The following is a 15096-nucleotide window of genomic DNA, read 5'->3' on the forward strand; positions in this document are numbered from 1 at the left end:
CATCTGGTCAAATAACTATAAAAGTTTCATCCATATGAACAATATATAGGACTTCTACCAGCAGCAGAAATAAAGATATTTGCAAAGTGGACCATTGGCTTAAAGGAGTTGTCTTAAACAAAAAAAAGTTTGCTTTTTTTTTAAAGAAACAGCCCCACTCTTGCCCAACCAGTGGTGCTATTTTTGAACCCTTTGCTTTAGCTCCATACAAACATCACTTTCCATATAAATACTTGTGGAGTGTTTCCAGTATCCAATGGAACTATCAAAAGTGGTCCAAGAAAGGAAAACTGGTGGACCAGCACAAGGTCATGGGTATCCAAGTCTCATTTATACTAGGAAATGACAAACCCATCTGGTCCAATCTGAAACTCTGGGGTATGGTAAAGAAAAAAGTGTAAGAACATAACGAACATTGAATGTCCATCACTTATGGGGAAAAGGTGGTCTGTGGGAAGAAGGCAGGTCGGAGGAAGCAATTTGATGCTTTGAGCATTGGTCTACTGGAATCCTTGGGCACTGATATTCATATGGACAACCTACCTAAACCATGCACAGACCAAGTACACCCATGAATGGCAATGGTATAACCTAATGGCAGTAGCTTCTTTCAACAGGATACGCTGCAAAAACTGTTCAGAAATGGTTTGAGGAACATGACAAAAAGTTCAAAGTGTTGACCAAATTTTCGAGATCTGGTTGAGTATTTGTGGGATGTGTTGAAAAAAATGAAATTCCAGTCCATGAAGGCCACAACTCACAAGTTCTTAAAGGATTTACAACTAATGTCTTGGTGCCAAATCCCACATGACATCTTCAGAAGTCTTGTGGAGTCCAGGCCTCAACGGTTTTGGCGGTATGAGAGGAACCAGCACAATATTAGGTTTTAATATTATGGCTGATCTGTTTATTTCTATACTGTATAATCCACGTAGTACAAGGAACATTCAGAATGTAAGACATTAAGTCTCAACACATTTCGTTATCAGTTCTATCCGTGAGAAAATGAGAAAGGACTTCAGTGTGACCTGGTATTCTTTCGTTGGCACGAGATTGTTAAGAGTCTGCCAAGCCTCCCCCTGATAATACATGTAACACTTCCACAGAGCTGTTTCTTTTCAACAGGGGCTCTTTCAGAAAGGCTATCAGATTTTTTACTTTTTTTTGGTGTGCCCGGTGACACTGTTTCTCTTGTGACGGATAACGTGAAACTTGGCTCTCAGGAATGTCAGATAGATGAGAAAACTGTAGGGTCAGGAGGACAGAAGAAACTGGCCAAGAAAGACCACTGAAGGCTACGAATGGTGATGTCTTCCTACATTGCAAAGTTATAATTTTATTATATTAGTGATTACAGACCTTTAGGTAGTCCATGTGATGGAGACATCATCCACTTGTTCACATATGGTCCACATGTCTCATCTTTATGATGGAATTTACCTCCCCATATTGCCAGTGGAGGAACCTGATGGTTCTACACCTCCAGGAGGTGTAACACACTGTAGTATGTAAAGTCTTGTGTTGTGCTATGCCACTCGCTATGAGTGAGATTATAGAAATTTCCTCATATTAAAAATGATCTAAATAACTAAAATCAAGGCAAGGGCATTCAAGAGTGTGAACAAAAGTTGCACATTACAAATCTTCTCCAAAAAGAAGACCTTCAACCCTTTCCCAAACCAGAAAGTCCTACAAGGATCAAAGTCCTTCACTGAAACCTAAGGAAAACCCATCTGTGCTCCATAAACTGCATCTGCCAGTGCCACCAAGATACAGTCAACATACATCCAATGTATATGGCCACCAAATGCTTAGATGGGGTATCCGGGTTGCAGGGGTTGAGACAAGTAATGGTTACCCCAGCACATCTTATTCAACCACTTAGAAAATTGAGCGAAACACATCTCAAGACTTGGGAATGTAACACGTCCTGGGGTCTAATAAATAACAAAGTGATTCAGTGGCCATAAGGACCACGCCATCCACCCATGGCCTAGAACTGTAGTCTTGAGATTACACATCACATGTGGACTTTGCTGTCTTGTAACATGGACTTGTCAAGTGTTGGTGGAATAAGACATCGTGCTTCAGATGTCTACAGAGAAGACAAAACAATTGTGAGACTCTACAACATCTACCATAGAGTTCTTCATGGTTAATGGAGGACAATCAAAAGCTAGCTAGATATCTCAGATGATGATCTCTAGAAGATGTTGAGCAGCCTTTACCTTCTGTTATGTCACACAACAGGTTCAAATAAGCTTGAATTATGGGTGTCATGGTTGATCAATGGATGATGCTGGTTGCACACCTGGTTTTGAAAGGGTTACCAGTTGCCTTTATAGTGGCGGTGTGTGTATGATTACACATTAGTGATGCTCTCCTTACCCCAGGGTTTGCATGTGTGCGCGCTATGTGTGCGCTACAGCTGTTCCTCTCACATTTGCAGCACATTCCCATGGCAGGAGACACAGTGACCTCTCCTTTGCCTGAGTTTTCACCATCTGTCACAATAAATTAGGATAGTAGTATTGTGTCTTTTATGTTTTATTACATAGAGGACAATGAGGGGAATGTACGCTGAGCCCAGAGCAGTGAGAACGTCGCTCGACAAGTCAGCACGTAACATGGAATTATTAATAATTGCTAGCTAGCAATCTTACACTAACCTGCAAAGTGAAGCCCCCGTGTGAATCCATTGTGCTGATCCAACTTCACGAGGTGGATACGTTGTAGCTATTTCTGCATATGTTCCATTGCAATTTCGCCATTGCAATGTGGGAGCCAATGGTGATCAAAATGTGCCACTTGCACTGTCATCCCCTTTTGGAGCAAGACAAGAATATCACATCCTTATTAGTGACGAGAACACTCAGTGTCCATGAGCTAATCTCCCCTGTAGGCAAGGCACATGAAAGCTCAGTAATTCCCAACACATTTCCATAGGCACCTTATTACCGCTGCATACAGAATAGAGCCAAAAATATGGCAGGAAGCATGAGGCCTTCAGTCATTGTGGACTATGTATGACTAAAGTGACAAAAAAAGTTTATACTTTCATGATTTTTACTCTAATATGAACAATTTTATATAGAAATAATGAAATTCTTGCAAAATATCCTTATATGTGTGGTGTATGGCCATATGGGCCGCTCTAGTTATAAGTGGGCCAACGATGGGCGTCTGATGCTCAATAGTTGTTTCACGCAAGCTCTGTATCCTCTTATGCATTTACATGCATGCCATTGACCTAGTGTTGGCCGTGTAGGGAATCACAGCTTTGTTTTAGAGATGGCCGAACCGATTTGTTACAAATTTTCCAAAAAGTTTGGGTTCACCATATATAGTCGATGACCAAGGGAAGTGTGGAAATATAACAAATACAGATATTCACTATCTCTTACTTCTCCTGGGCTCCTGGCAGTCCTCTTCTGTCATCATCCAGCCTCCTGGGTTCCATTATGGACCCCAAGGGACTGCTGAGGTCTGTGATTGGGCCTCAGGGGACATGTGGGGTGCACCAACTCACTCCAAAGTTGCATGACGTTGGCGTGCCTCATGTGACCACTGAGGTCAGTGATTGGTCCATGACATCACCAAAGAGGCTGGAAGAAGATAGAAGAAGATCACAAAGGGACGCTGGATACCATGAGAGAGACCAGGAGAGGTGTGCAAATATGAGCATCTGCGTTTATAAGGTTTCTACACCTCCATTGGGTCACTCCATTGGGTCATAAAAAGAAGATGTCCCTTGGTATAACAATAGCACTTCCGGTGAAACGGGCGAGGGAAGTATTTTCAGAACAAATCTTGCCCATCTTTGCTTTGTTCCAAAGTAGGCACTGTCCAATGTAGATATATAATTGTATTAACTACATACACAGTCCAGTCACATAACCTGCCCTAGGTAACACGGTTGAGCTACCATGGCGCCACTATGGCGCGAACAACCCAATCGAGGGGTTGCCCAGAGATTCTCGATTGGGTTCAAGTCCGGGCAATTTGCTGGCAAAGGGAGTACAGTAAACTCATCCTGGTGCTCCTCGAAACAAGCACGTACTCTGCTTTATGATGTCGCATTGCCCTGCTGGTAGATGCCATCATACTGAGGAAAAACAATTTGCATGTAGGGGTGAACATGGTCCGCAAGGATAGATGCCTACTTGTGTTGATCCATCGTACCTTCCACAATGATGAGTTAATCCAGATGGCTGATGACACGCGCCTTCTGCCATTGGTTATTTAACGTTGACGTCAAAAGTAGGCGGTGGTCACATTAATATGGCTGGGCTGTCTATTTTGATTCCCATACATCCTATCTATAGTACGTCAATGGTCTCCAACCTATGACTCTCTATCCTCTTGGAAAACTACAACCTACAACATTTTCTCCAGCCTGTTGTATGACAACTGGAAGGCCACAGGTTGGAGACCATTGATCTACAGTACACGTTATCCAACAGATGGAAATATCAGCAATAGAAGATGATACAACTGGATGGATAGTTTTTATTTTATGATAGATTTCCTCATTCCCGAAAAGATGAAGAACTAGGATAAGATTTCTTCTAAACACTCATCCTCCAGCCTTTATATAGAGACTTATAATTTCCTGTATGGTATGTATTATATTACATGACACATGTTAATGGCATTTGTGTTTTATCCATAGGTCATTTCCTGGGAAATAATACTGTGATTGATGTTCTGAAACAAGGAGGATATGAGGTTGAACACACGCCCGCAGGACACAGCATCACAAAGTAAGATCATTTTGGGCTTTCCACCTTAATGCTACGGTTATATACAGGATGACACATCTCCACTATGGATTAAAATACCAGGGAAGCCTCTTCTAGGGGCCAGGGAGCTGAAAGGTCAGGCCGGTGGTAAAGGTGTTTTTATATGGGGTAGATTTGAGGCAGAAATTTCCGAACCTTCCCATCATGGGGAATGTGTCTACTAGAGATGAGCGAGTAGTGTTCGATTGAGTAGGTGTTCGATCGAATACTACGGTATTCGAAATACTCGTACTCGAACGAACACTACTAGCTGTTCGAAGTTTAAGGTTCGATGCAGAACCAGTGTTGATTGGCAGAATGCTATACATTCTGCCAATCAACGCTGGTTCTTCTCCTACCTTTAGAAGTCTTCTCCGTGCAGCGTCCCCGCGGCGTCTTCCAGCTGGAATTCACTCTGCCTAGGCATCCGGCCTAGGCAGAGCCGACTGCGCATGCGCGGGCATGCCCTCGCATGCGCAGTCGGCTCTGCCTAGGCCCCGATGCCTAGGCAGAGTGAATTCCAGCCAGAAGATACCGCAGGGGACGCTGCGCCGGGAGAAGACTTCAAGGAGAATCCAGCCCGACCGTCACTCGTGGACTTGGTAAGTATAATTTTATCGAATTTTGCGTACCCCTGAAACGAGCATTTCCCCCCATAGACTAAAATGGGGTTCGAAATCCGTTCGAACAGTCGAACAGTGTGCGGCTGTTCGAATTGGATTTCGAACCTCGGCCATTTTAGTGTTCGCTCATCTCTAGTGTCTACCAATGGAACTGATTTTCGCAAATATTTGTACAAAAAGTTGCCATTTTTTAATATGTCCTAAATCCTTTTGTTGTGGCATCACCAAGTCCTCATTCCGATAGAAGGACATTCAAGTTCTCCTTCATATTATAAGAGGCCAAAACTCTTTTAATACGAACGAGAACTTGAATGTCCTTCTATCAGAATGAGGACTTGCCGATTGTTTGGGTGGCAGACGTCGGATCCCCACTAATCTCATATGGATAATCTCTCAATCAATATTTTTAGCTCGTAAAACCCATTTAATTGAATCTCGAAAGTGTGTTTTTTTCTATAACATTTAGTCTTCTGTTGTATCTGCCACCAGGAGTATTGTCTTTTGAGCTTCCAACAGAAGGCGATGACTAGACCAATAAATCCGGTCAGTTTTGTTTACCGCTTTGAAGTAGTTCCCCAATATTGCGTTTCTCAGAATTTTCCCATAAATAATACATGTGCTGAATATACAGAGAAGAAATTTGATGGCTTTCACATGACTATACTTTACACAGTAGGAATTAGAAACCCTTTTTGTCACATCGCTGGTGGTCTTGCCGCAGGAGTGTCTGCCTTCGTATCCATAAGTCATAAAACCAAATTTTAGTACAGACAATGTTTTGGATGAGAATCCCATCACTGGCACAACAGTCTTAGAATATTGCTTTGAAATGAGTACTTAGAAGGAGAATATAATTCCATGTCAAAACCACTGCGGTATTATAAAACCACTTGGTCTGGAGACGTGAAGTGGAACAAGAACAGAAATGGCAATAATTCCACTGAAGAGGCATGGGAACTCTTTGAGGGCAATATCGTGATGTACTTTACTTCTAATTCCAGGAAACTGGCAATGTCCGGATCTGGATTTAACTTCTGTACCCCAGTGGGATGGTTTTATTGCCCCACTTATGAGGTTTCAGAGGAGGCTTTGACATCTAGATCCAAAGACCTCTCTAGCATATAAGAGGATACCAGTCTTATAACAGTTGGGAGTTATTGTGTCTTCTTTTGGACCCAGGATCATGAATTTATTCTTCGATGCCCAAATTTTGTGTAGGTTATGAACATTTTTATATTTCTTAAAGTCAAGAGAGGAGATCATTAAACTGTCCATCCAACTCAACTTTAGCCCGGTGGTTTTGCCAGGGCCATCTGTCTTCTCATGGACGCTGTCTGAGTAAAAGAACAACCACATCCAACAGTCTCTGCCCCATGGTAGTCACAGGCCTGTATGTGATAGTCCAGCTCAGGCCTGTTCATTTCGGTGAACCAGAGATGCAATATCAGACAAAATCCATGGACAAGTGGGGCACTGAGAGAAAGCGGCCATGTTCTTTTAATCTCGTAACAACCCTTTAAGTCATGAATATTACTCTAAAAGGCACATTTGTTGCCACTTACTTCTCCATGAAGGTCCGACAGTAGAAACAGGAGTAGAGGATGTCTTGTACATTGATAGGACCTCTAGCCATTGATGATATATCCTAATATCAATCTTCTTGAGACAATTTCTGAGCACATGTATGGATCAAGTTAGTTAATTTAATAAAAAATAGCTTATTTTTTTTGGAAAACAAACAAGAAATTTGGGTCAAAATGAGAGGCCTCTTGGGTCAATGGCATGGATAAGAAAGATTGTTAACAGAGCATTTGCATGATAGTCCTATCAAATTATAGTCCTTATTAGAGATGAGCGAGTAGTATTCGAAATACTCGTACTCGATTGAGTACCACTTGCTATTCGAATGGAAAAGTTCGATGCAGAACAAGCATTGATTGGCTGAATGCTATACAGTCGGCCAATCAACGCTGGTTCTTCTCCTACCTTTAGAGGTCTTTTCCGTGCAGCATCCCCGCGGCGTCTTCCAGCTCTGAATTCGCTCTGCCAGGCATCGGGCCTGGGCAGAGCCGACTGCGCATGCCCGCGCTACAAGAAAATAGCCGCTTTGACTGTAAGCGGCCATTTTCTTGTAGTGTGGGCATGCGCAGTTGGCTCTGCCCAGGCCCGATGCCTGGCAGAGTGAATTCAGAGCCGGTAGACGCCGCGGGGACGCTGCATGGAGAAGACTTCTCGGAGGATCCAGCCCGACCCTCACTCGTGGACTTGGTAAGTGTAATTTGATCAAACGTTGCCTACCCCTGAAACGAGCATTTTCCCCCATAGAGTATAATAGGGTTCGATATTCGATTCGAGTAGTCAAATATTGAGGGGCTACTCGAAACGAATATCGAATATCAAACATTTTACTGTTCGCTCATCTCTAGTCCTTACATTCTCCTGAGCCAAATCCTGGTGGGCATATTCTACTATTCCATCAAATTGTCGTAATTTCGGTTCAGTAGACCTGTTGGGTACTGGATAGGAAGAGGAAGAATACAGCTATCTGAATGAAACCTTTACAAGCTGTGCTCCTGACTCCCCCATATACATGCACGTCCGGTTTGATATGTGTTGTCAGTGGGGAGAGAATGTGCCAAAATGTGCTCATGTCCTCTGAGAACAAAAGAATTGTGCCTCGAAATTCACCATGCCCAATCCTTCCTCCACATGACATCATCTATCGGAGCAGAGTCAGACGACCTCCAAACACAGATCCTAGATGGCCACCCTGCCAACTGGTTCAGCCAACTTTTCTGTAGAGGCCTTTACTATGTAACATTACTTTGGGTCTTGGCTGTCATGTCTTCTAATTTTATTCTATTTGTCTAAGACGTTGGGCACCTCTATAAAAGGGCTTATTTTCGATTTGAAAAATGAAGTTTGAAATATTAAAAGAATACTTTCAGACCACATGTTATTTTCCGAATTCCATCGCTCTATACCTCTTTTAAAAAAATTAACCAATATTGGCAAAAGCAGAGCTATGAAAGCGGTCTTGTAAGTCTAGCCAGCGTTTCGGCTGACTTCTTGAACCTGAAACAATCCCCTCTGATAGCGCATACCCCGGTGTCTGATTCCAGCTCCAGCTAGTTAAAAGCAAGCTATTGATTTTGGAAATGGATCACGGCTTTAGATTTAACAAGTCAGCATTGTATACGAGTGATCCTTGTAGTATTGTCCCGTGTCTTAGAGACATAAAGCCAAAAGCAAAGGAGGTCGAAGTAAAAAGTAGTGGAATGTTGCTTCCTTGGCGAAACATCCGACTAGCAAAACGAAGGAGTATTACGTTCTTATTCATTTTCCTTCAAGTTTTCTTTTGGTCATCGGATCGCCTAGATCCTTAATATTTATTGACAATTTCGAATGAATAAAATCTCGAAGGTTTAGATGTTTTCTGACCAAGAACAATAAAGTCGGGATTAGAACTTTTCATGTCTACAGCCGCAGTCCTATAGACGAGCCAGGTTTTGTCTGGACCACATGGATAATGTTCCTAAAAGTAATAGAAAAGACATCGGAGGCTTAACATGAAATAGTCTGACCATAATTATAGGCCGTGTGACCACAACACCGTTCTATTAAAAAAATAAAGGTTTTAAAGTTTACACATCAGACCACATGAATATCACATTAGTGGACATGCCTAAAAACATCTCTAATAATCGGATGGTGGAGAACCTATACGGCCACAAAAATGTTTTATGAGTATGCAGAATAGTAAAAAAGACGTAGAAGAAAATCGTGTCTATGGTGTCACCAAAAAGAAACTACCATGTATATCTAGAACGCAACATAATAAACATTTTAGGCAATCCGGAAGACTTGTCCACTGAAATCTTGGATGATCCTCTCTAATGCAGTACCACCATCCCTTAGCCGCTAGGTCCTCTGCCTTGGTTTGTAGGATGAAACTTATGTCTATAGTATTGACTTCCTAGGGTTTGTTGGGGCTTGTTCTCCAGAATTCCTACAGGAACTAAACCAGCTATTGACCCGAGAACTGAATTGAAGAGGGTTGACTAGACTTCCAATGGACACCAACCACCAGCTGACTAGCACCAGGAACCCTCACACCACCAACTAGAACTTATTGTGTAGTAAACAATCACCCCTCCCAGGTTCCTATCATAAATCTTCTCTACGTGGAACTTCCTAGTAGGTCCTGCTCACTCCTTAAAGATTACCCCTGACCAGGTTAAGTCCTATCCAATTAGATACCTACTCCATACTGATAAGAGTAGATTGGTCGCAAAGTTATGGACATCATCCAGATTGGTGCATGCCAATTGTTACCTTGGCCCCAACGGGAACTCAAAAATGGAAACGTAACCTACAATACAGTAAACATAGTTTGATCTCTCTCTGGTCACTTGTTTCCAGGCTTGTCGTTCCTCCATGTGCCTTGACGTGTTACCCATTGCAATGAAGGGAGTTGACCACCAATGAACACCAATGCCAAACGTTGACCACAACGTTGATATTCCTTCCATCCTGACTAGATGGCCAATATTCAGTGACAACCCTTATTGCCCAGTTTGCCAAAAACCTAAATGGCACAATAATAATAGAATGAAGTCGCATTCCGCAAATATTCAAGATTGGCCTTGGGTTTGTAGGAGGCTAGGTGGCAACTCCTAAGGTCCCCAGCAAACACTACCCATATGGGGAACCAATATCGTGCAAAAAAACTGGAGATACTTGACACTATTTTTGAAAATGCATGATATATCTGTACTATGCCATGACTATATGCACCTCTCCAATCGGTGCACCTCGGCCTACTTCGAGGACCCTGAAATTCCTTGTAGGTTTTTGCATTAATGAGGCATTTACACATTTCTACGCCCCCGCTTTAGAGAGAGCCTCAACAACAACAGACATCAAGGTCTACGGGGAGATTTCCTTTTGTGTTGCTGAGAATCGCAGCTCGGCGTTTTAGGTTTAAATACTTTGTGGTCACATTTCACAGGCCTTCTGGGGCTTCTAAAGATTATCATACACTTTCTTTCACCCCAATAAATCCTGTTTTATGAGTTGAAATCGGGACCTCCATCTATAAAAACAACAATAGCGGCATTAGAGAATGAGGATTTCCTCTCCAGGCAAAGAGACCGGCGCTCATCGCAGTCAATGTCACTCAAGGTGATGTTAAGCACTGGAGAGAGTCTCCGCCATATAGTGCACATTCCTAGGACCGGATATAGCACCGCATTGCACTGATGTTATACCGTAACATATGGCATTGCTTATACGTATACAAGTCAAGCAAACACAGCTGTCCATAAGTTGTCCATAAGATCAGCCCTGCAATATGGGACTGCAATATCGCACTCAACCTGTAGACAGGAGTGGCGCCGTTTGGCATTTTTTGCTTTGTTTTAAGTATCAGCCATGTTTTTTAACCCCTTGTTTTGAAGCGTAAATGAACTGTACATCATTTTGATATATCTGCTTGTGGCGCTGAAGTATGTCCTGAACTATTCGTATTTGTTAGCGCCGTGAATGGACACATTTTTTGGACACATTGGTCACAGGTGCTTCCGGAACTGCTTTTTTTTTTCGGCGTCGCTGCCCCCGGCTAAATTAACAGCAGCTGGGGTATGTGATGTACTCAAGCCATCGGAATCTGCCAGCGAAAGTCTTACAAAACCAGCAGATAGAGCGGCCGCACATCGGCCCTGGAATGTTCCCGCTTGCCAAATGAAGCTGACAAAAGCCAAAGCGTTTTGGGGGTTTTATTGCAGTAGTAAGATTCCTGTTTATTAGTTTACTTTACTGGGTCTGAAAGAGGTGGAAGAACATGGCGAGAAAGATCCCCGTGTTGTTCCAGCGCACAAACTTCACATCTAACAGATCATTAGTGTCTGAGAGTTGGCATATGGAGTAACACATGGCGGGGAGCAGAAAGGAGAGACTTACTGCGCAAAACGCTGACAATATGCTTTCCCGTGTTCTGGACAGAAGGAAAATAGCTCTGCAGCGGGGATGGATATACAAACACATGTAGCAGAGCTGAGGTTGTGGAGTGAGGGGTGATAGGTAGATATTATGTGTAATGGTAGGCAAAGGGATGAAAGATAAATCCGCTAGGGCGATAGATAGATAGATAGATAGATAGATAGATAGATAGATAGATAATAGATAGATAGATAGATAGATAGATAGATAGATAGATAGGAGATAGATAGATGGATAGATAGATAGATAGATAGATAGATAGATAGATGATAGAAAGATAGATAGGAGATAGATAGATAGATAGATAGATAGATAGATAGATAGATAGATAGAAAGATCATAGATAGATAGGGGATAGATAGATAGATAGATAGATAGATAGATAGATAGATAGAAGATATAGATAGATAGATAGATTGATAGATAGATAGATAGATAGATAGATAGATAGATAGATAGATATGGCATAGATAGATAGATAGATAGATAGATAGATAGATAGGAGATAGATAGATAGATAGATAGATAGATAGATAGGAGATAGGGGGCCACACGGTGGCTCAGTGGTTAGCACTGCAGCCTTGCAGCACTGGGTCCTGGTGTTCAAATCCCACCAAGGGCAAAAAGCCATCTGCAAGGAGTTTGTATGTTCTCCCCGTGTTTGCATGGATTTCCATCCCATATTCCAAAAAGACATACTGATAGGGAAAAAAAAAAGTACATTGTGAGCTCTATGTGGGGCTCACAATCTACATAAAAAAAAAAAAAAAAAAAAAAAAAAAGATAGATAGATAGATAGGAGATAGATAGATAGATAGATAGATAGATACTTAGATATGATAGATGTTTTGCTCCCTCTTATCGCTCACTATACATCTCTGTTCCGGCAGTCCTTCCTACTGAATTGATGGGTTTCTTGGACGCTATTGTTCCTCGGCCTCCATATTGTGAAGGCGTCAAGATGAAATTAGGATCCTAGCAGGGAGAGCAGCCTGCGGAGAAATCCATTTATTTGAGGTTCAGGTCTAGAAACTACTTTGCAGTTCGTGCAGGGCCTGAGAAGCTGAGACCTTCCAAGTACTGGCAGAGCGATGGAAAAAGCCATATTGCCGGATCACATGCAGAGTTTTTATTATTTTGGCAGCTTGTGATTTTCCCTTTCTGTAGAGGGAAAAGGGGGAAATTTGGCTTTCTGTGCTGCTGAGGAGGTGTAAGGATTTTGCTTTTTTCCTCTTTCAGAGAAGGAGAAGACTTTGGAGATTGGCCTGAGTGTGTGATATTATAAGACTGATATTCAGCAAGGATCCAGGTTACATAGAACAGTTATGTGTGAGGTTGGGGGGGTCACTAATGCACCATGGGGTACACACGGGGATTTGTAGTTAGGTTGGAAGGATATTACTACCATGAAACGGCAAAGTGCTTCTGTTCTCTCCAAATAACTCTAAGTGCCCTGTTTATTTTCGGGACAGTTTAGTCGCTACGGCTCAGTGGTGATGTAGCAGTGCTGGACTGGTCAAGGAAAACTCAGAAACTGCATCAATAACCAGTACTGGTGAGGATAGAACTGTAGGATTACGTCATAAACAGCACATTGTGACATATGTGACCTATGCCAAGGGTAAGATGGCCGTATACCAAAGATAGAAGGTCCATATATACCCTAGATTGTTGTCTGCTCCACCCCAAATTGGTGGATGTGGCTGACGTACATATTACATGTAGTTTTGCAATATCTGACAAATACTTCTGTTATGTAATCCATGTTGTATTAATCCATAATAGAGAACCCATGGAGGTATTGTATAGTATAAGCTCTATCTATCTATCTATCTATCTATCTATCTATCTATCTATCTATCTATCTATCTATCATCATCTAGTGACAGGCATGTTTGGATTTAGAAGACAAGCAGGCATAGATGGATAGACAGATAGGTAGACAGAGAAAGAGAGAGTGAGATAGATAGATAGATAGATAGATAGATAGATAGATAGATAGATGATAGATAATAGATAGATAGATAGATAGATAGATAGATAGATAGATAGATAGGAGATAGATAGATAGATAGATAGATAGATAGATAGATAGATAGATAGATAGATTTTTACTATACTCTATGGTGGTACATGTAATGCTTACTGCTCCATATTACCGCACGTTGGATACTATCTGTGCCATCCGTAGGTTCCTTTGAGTCAGAGCATTGCTTGGCCATGGCGCTCGGTGTAACATACAATATAATACTGTGGCTATAGGTGTCGGGTCCCCCTATGTTATATTATTATACTGAAATGTCCACTTGATCCCTGATATATGACTGACCCCAGTTGATATCATTGCACCAGCTTCATTGATCTGCAATGTCCAGCTCTGTTCAGTATAACCCGAGGTAACTTACTGAACCCGCAATATTCCCACAGTGGAAGTTTCTGATCCAGGCCAGCAGTTTCTGTCCTTACGATTGTATACTGTCAGTAAATTGTCACCTACTTACAGGCCCGGCCGTGTTCACTACAGGGTGTTCGGCAACTGCTGACATGAATTCTACAAGATCCATTACACATTGATTAATATGTATCCAGACGCTCACGGCCAAGTGTGTACTTGGCTGATAAATCAAGCAGCTCAATGTATGCTTATGTTGTACCGGAGAATGCTTGGACTGCAAGACAGAATCCCTGGACTTGGAAAGCAGCAGCGCTATAGCTGAGATGGATAAATCTGCAAAATAAGACGTCTACGGAAACTGCAGGCTCCATCTTACTGGTAAGTATATCATGGAAGCAAAGGCTGAAGAAGTTGTAGGGTTTTTAAATTCTCAGGGCCTTATTCACTGCCTTGTATATCGTTCTTATGTCATGAGAAGAGATGGGAGAACCTTACAAGAGTCTTTTTGCAAATCTTTTCAAGATCTTTCCACCATTTCAGGCTGAACTTGTTTGATGCGAACTGGAGGTGCTACTGTTATACTCTGGGATCTCTACCAACACCGTTGTATAATAAGTAAGGCCTCGTTGACATCTGGGTTAGTAATCTGTTCGGGGGAGTCCACCTGGGGCCCCCCTTAACGGACTTCCGAACGCATTTGCAAGTGGTGTGCAGTGAAAGCACACGGACCCTATAGCCTATAATGGGGTCCATGTGCTTGCCGCGAGATCTCCGCACAGAACATGCGGACAGGAAAGTAGTTCACAATCTACTTTTCTGTCCACATGACTCGTGCAGAGATCTCACGGCGAGCACATGGACCCCATTATAGTCTATGGGTTTGGTAGTCCGTTTTGGGGGAATCCCCATGTGGACTCCCCAAACAGATCACCAAATGCAAATGTGAACCAAGGGCAAGGGCCCCAGACAGGTGTGGAAACCTAATAAACACCGGTATTCATCTTGTCTTGCCTCTCACGGGCTTTCTCATGGCACCCGACGCTCCATTGCAGTCTTCTTTGGTCATCTTTTGGCCTCCTGAGTGACATCATGGATCTTTGGGGATTGTGGATGTCCAGTCCACCATGATATATGATGTTTCAGCACCTCCCCTATAGCACCGCTTTTCTACTTTGGGGTCGTAAGAGACTGCAGAGTATAATAATGAATCGTGGGTGGTGAGCCCCAAAAATCTCGAGTTTGGCCAAACTGGAGTTTTTTAGAAAATTTGTAACGAACCCAGCTTGTCACGAACTAG

General features: G+C 42.4%; 1 protein-coding gene across 1 annotated transcript in view; it reads left to right on the top strand.

Annotated features, from left to right (window-relative positions):
• Positions 1–15096, top strand: part of TRABD2B (TraB domain containing 2B) — a 183591-nt gene that overhangs the window by 134381 nt on the left and 34114 nt on the right. Inside the window, exon 5 of the mRNA XM_075286244.1 lies at positions 4673–4763. Within this exon, the coding sequence (XP_075142345.1) occupies positions 4673–4763 (91 nt within the window). The remainder of the gene's footprint in view (positions 1–4672; positions 4764–15096) is intronic.

Source organism: Leptodactylus fuscus, chromosome 9, assembly GCF_031893055.1.
Source record: "Leptodactylus fuscus isolate aLepFus1 chromosome 9, aLepFus1.hap2, whole genome shotgun sequence".
Lineage (NCBI taxonomy): Eukaryota > Metazoa > Chordata > Amphibia > Anura > Leptodactylidae > Leptodactylus > Leptodactylus fuscus.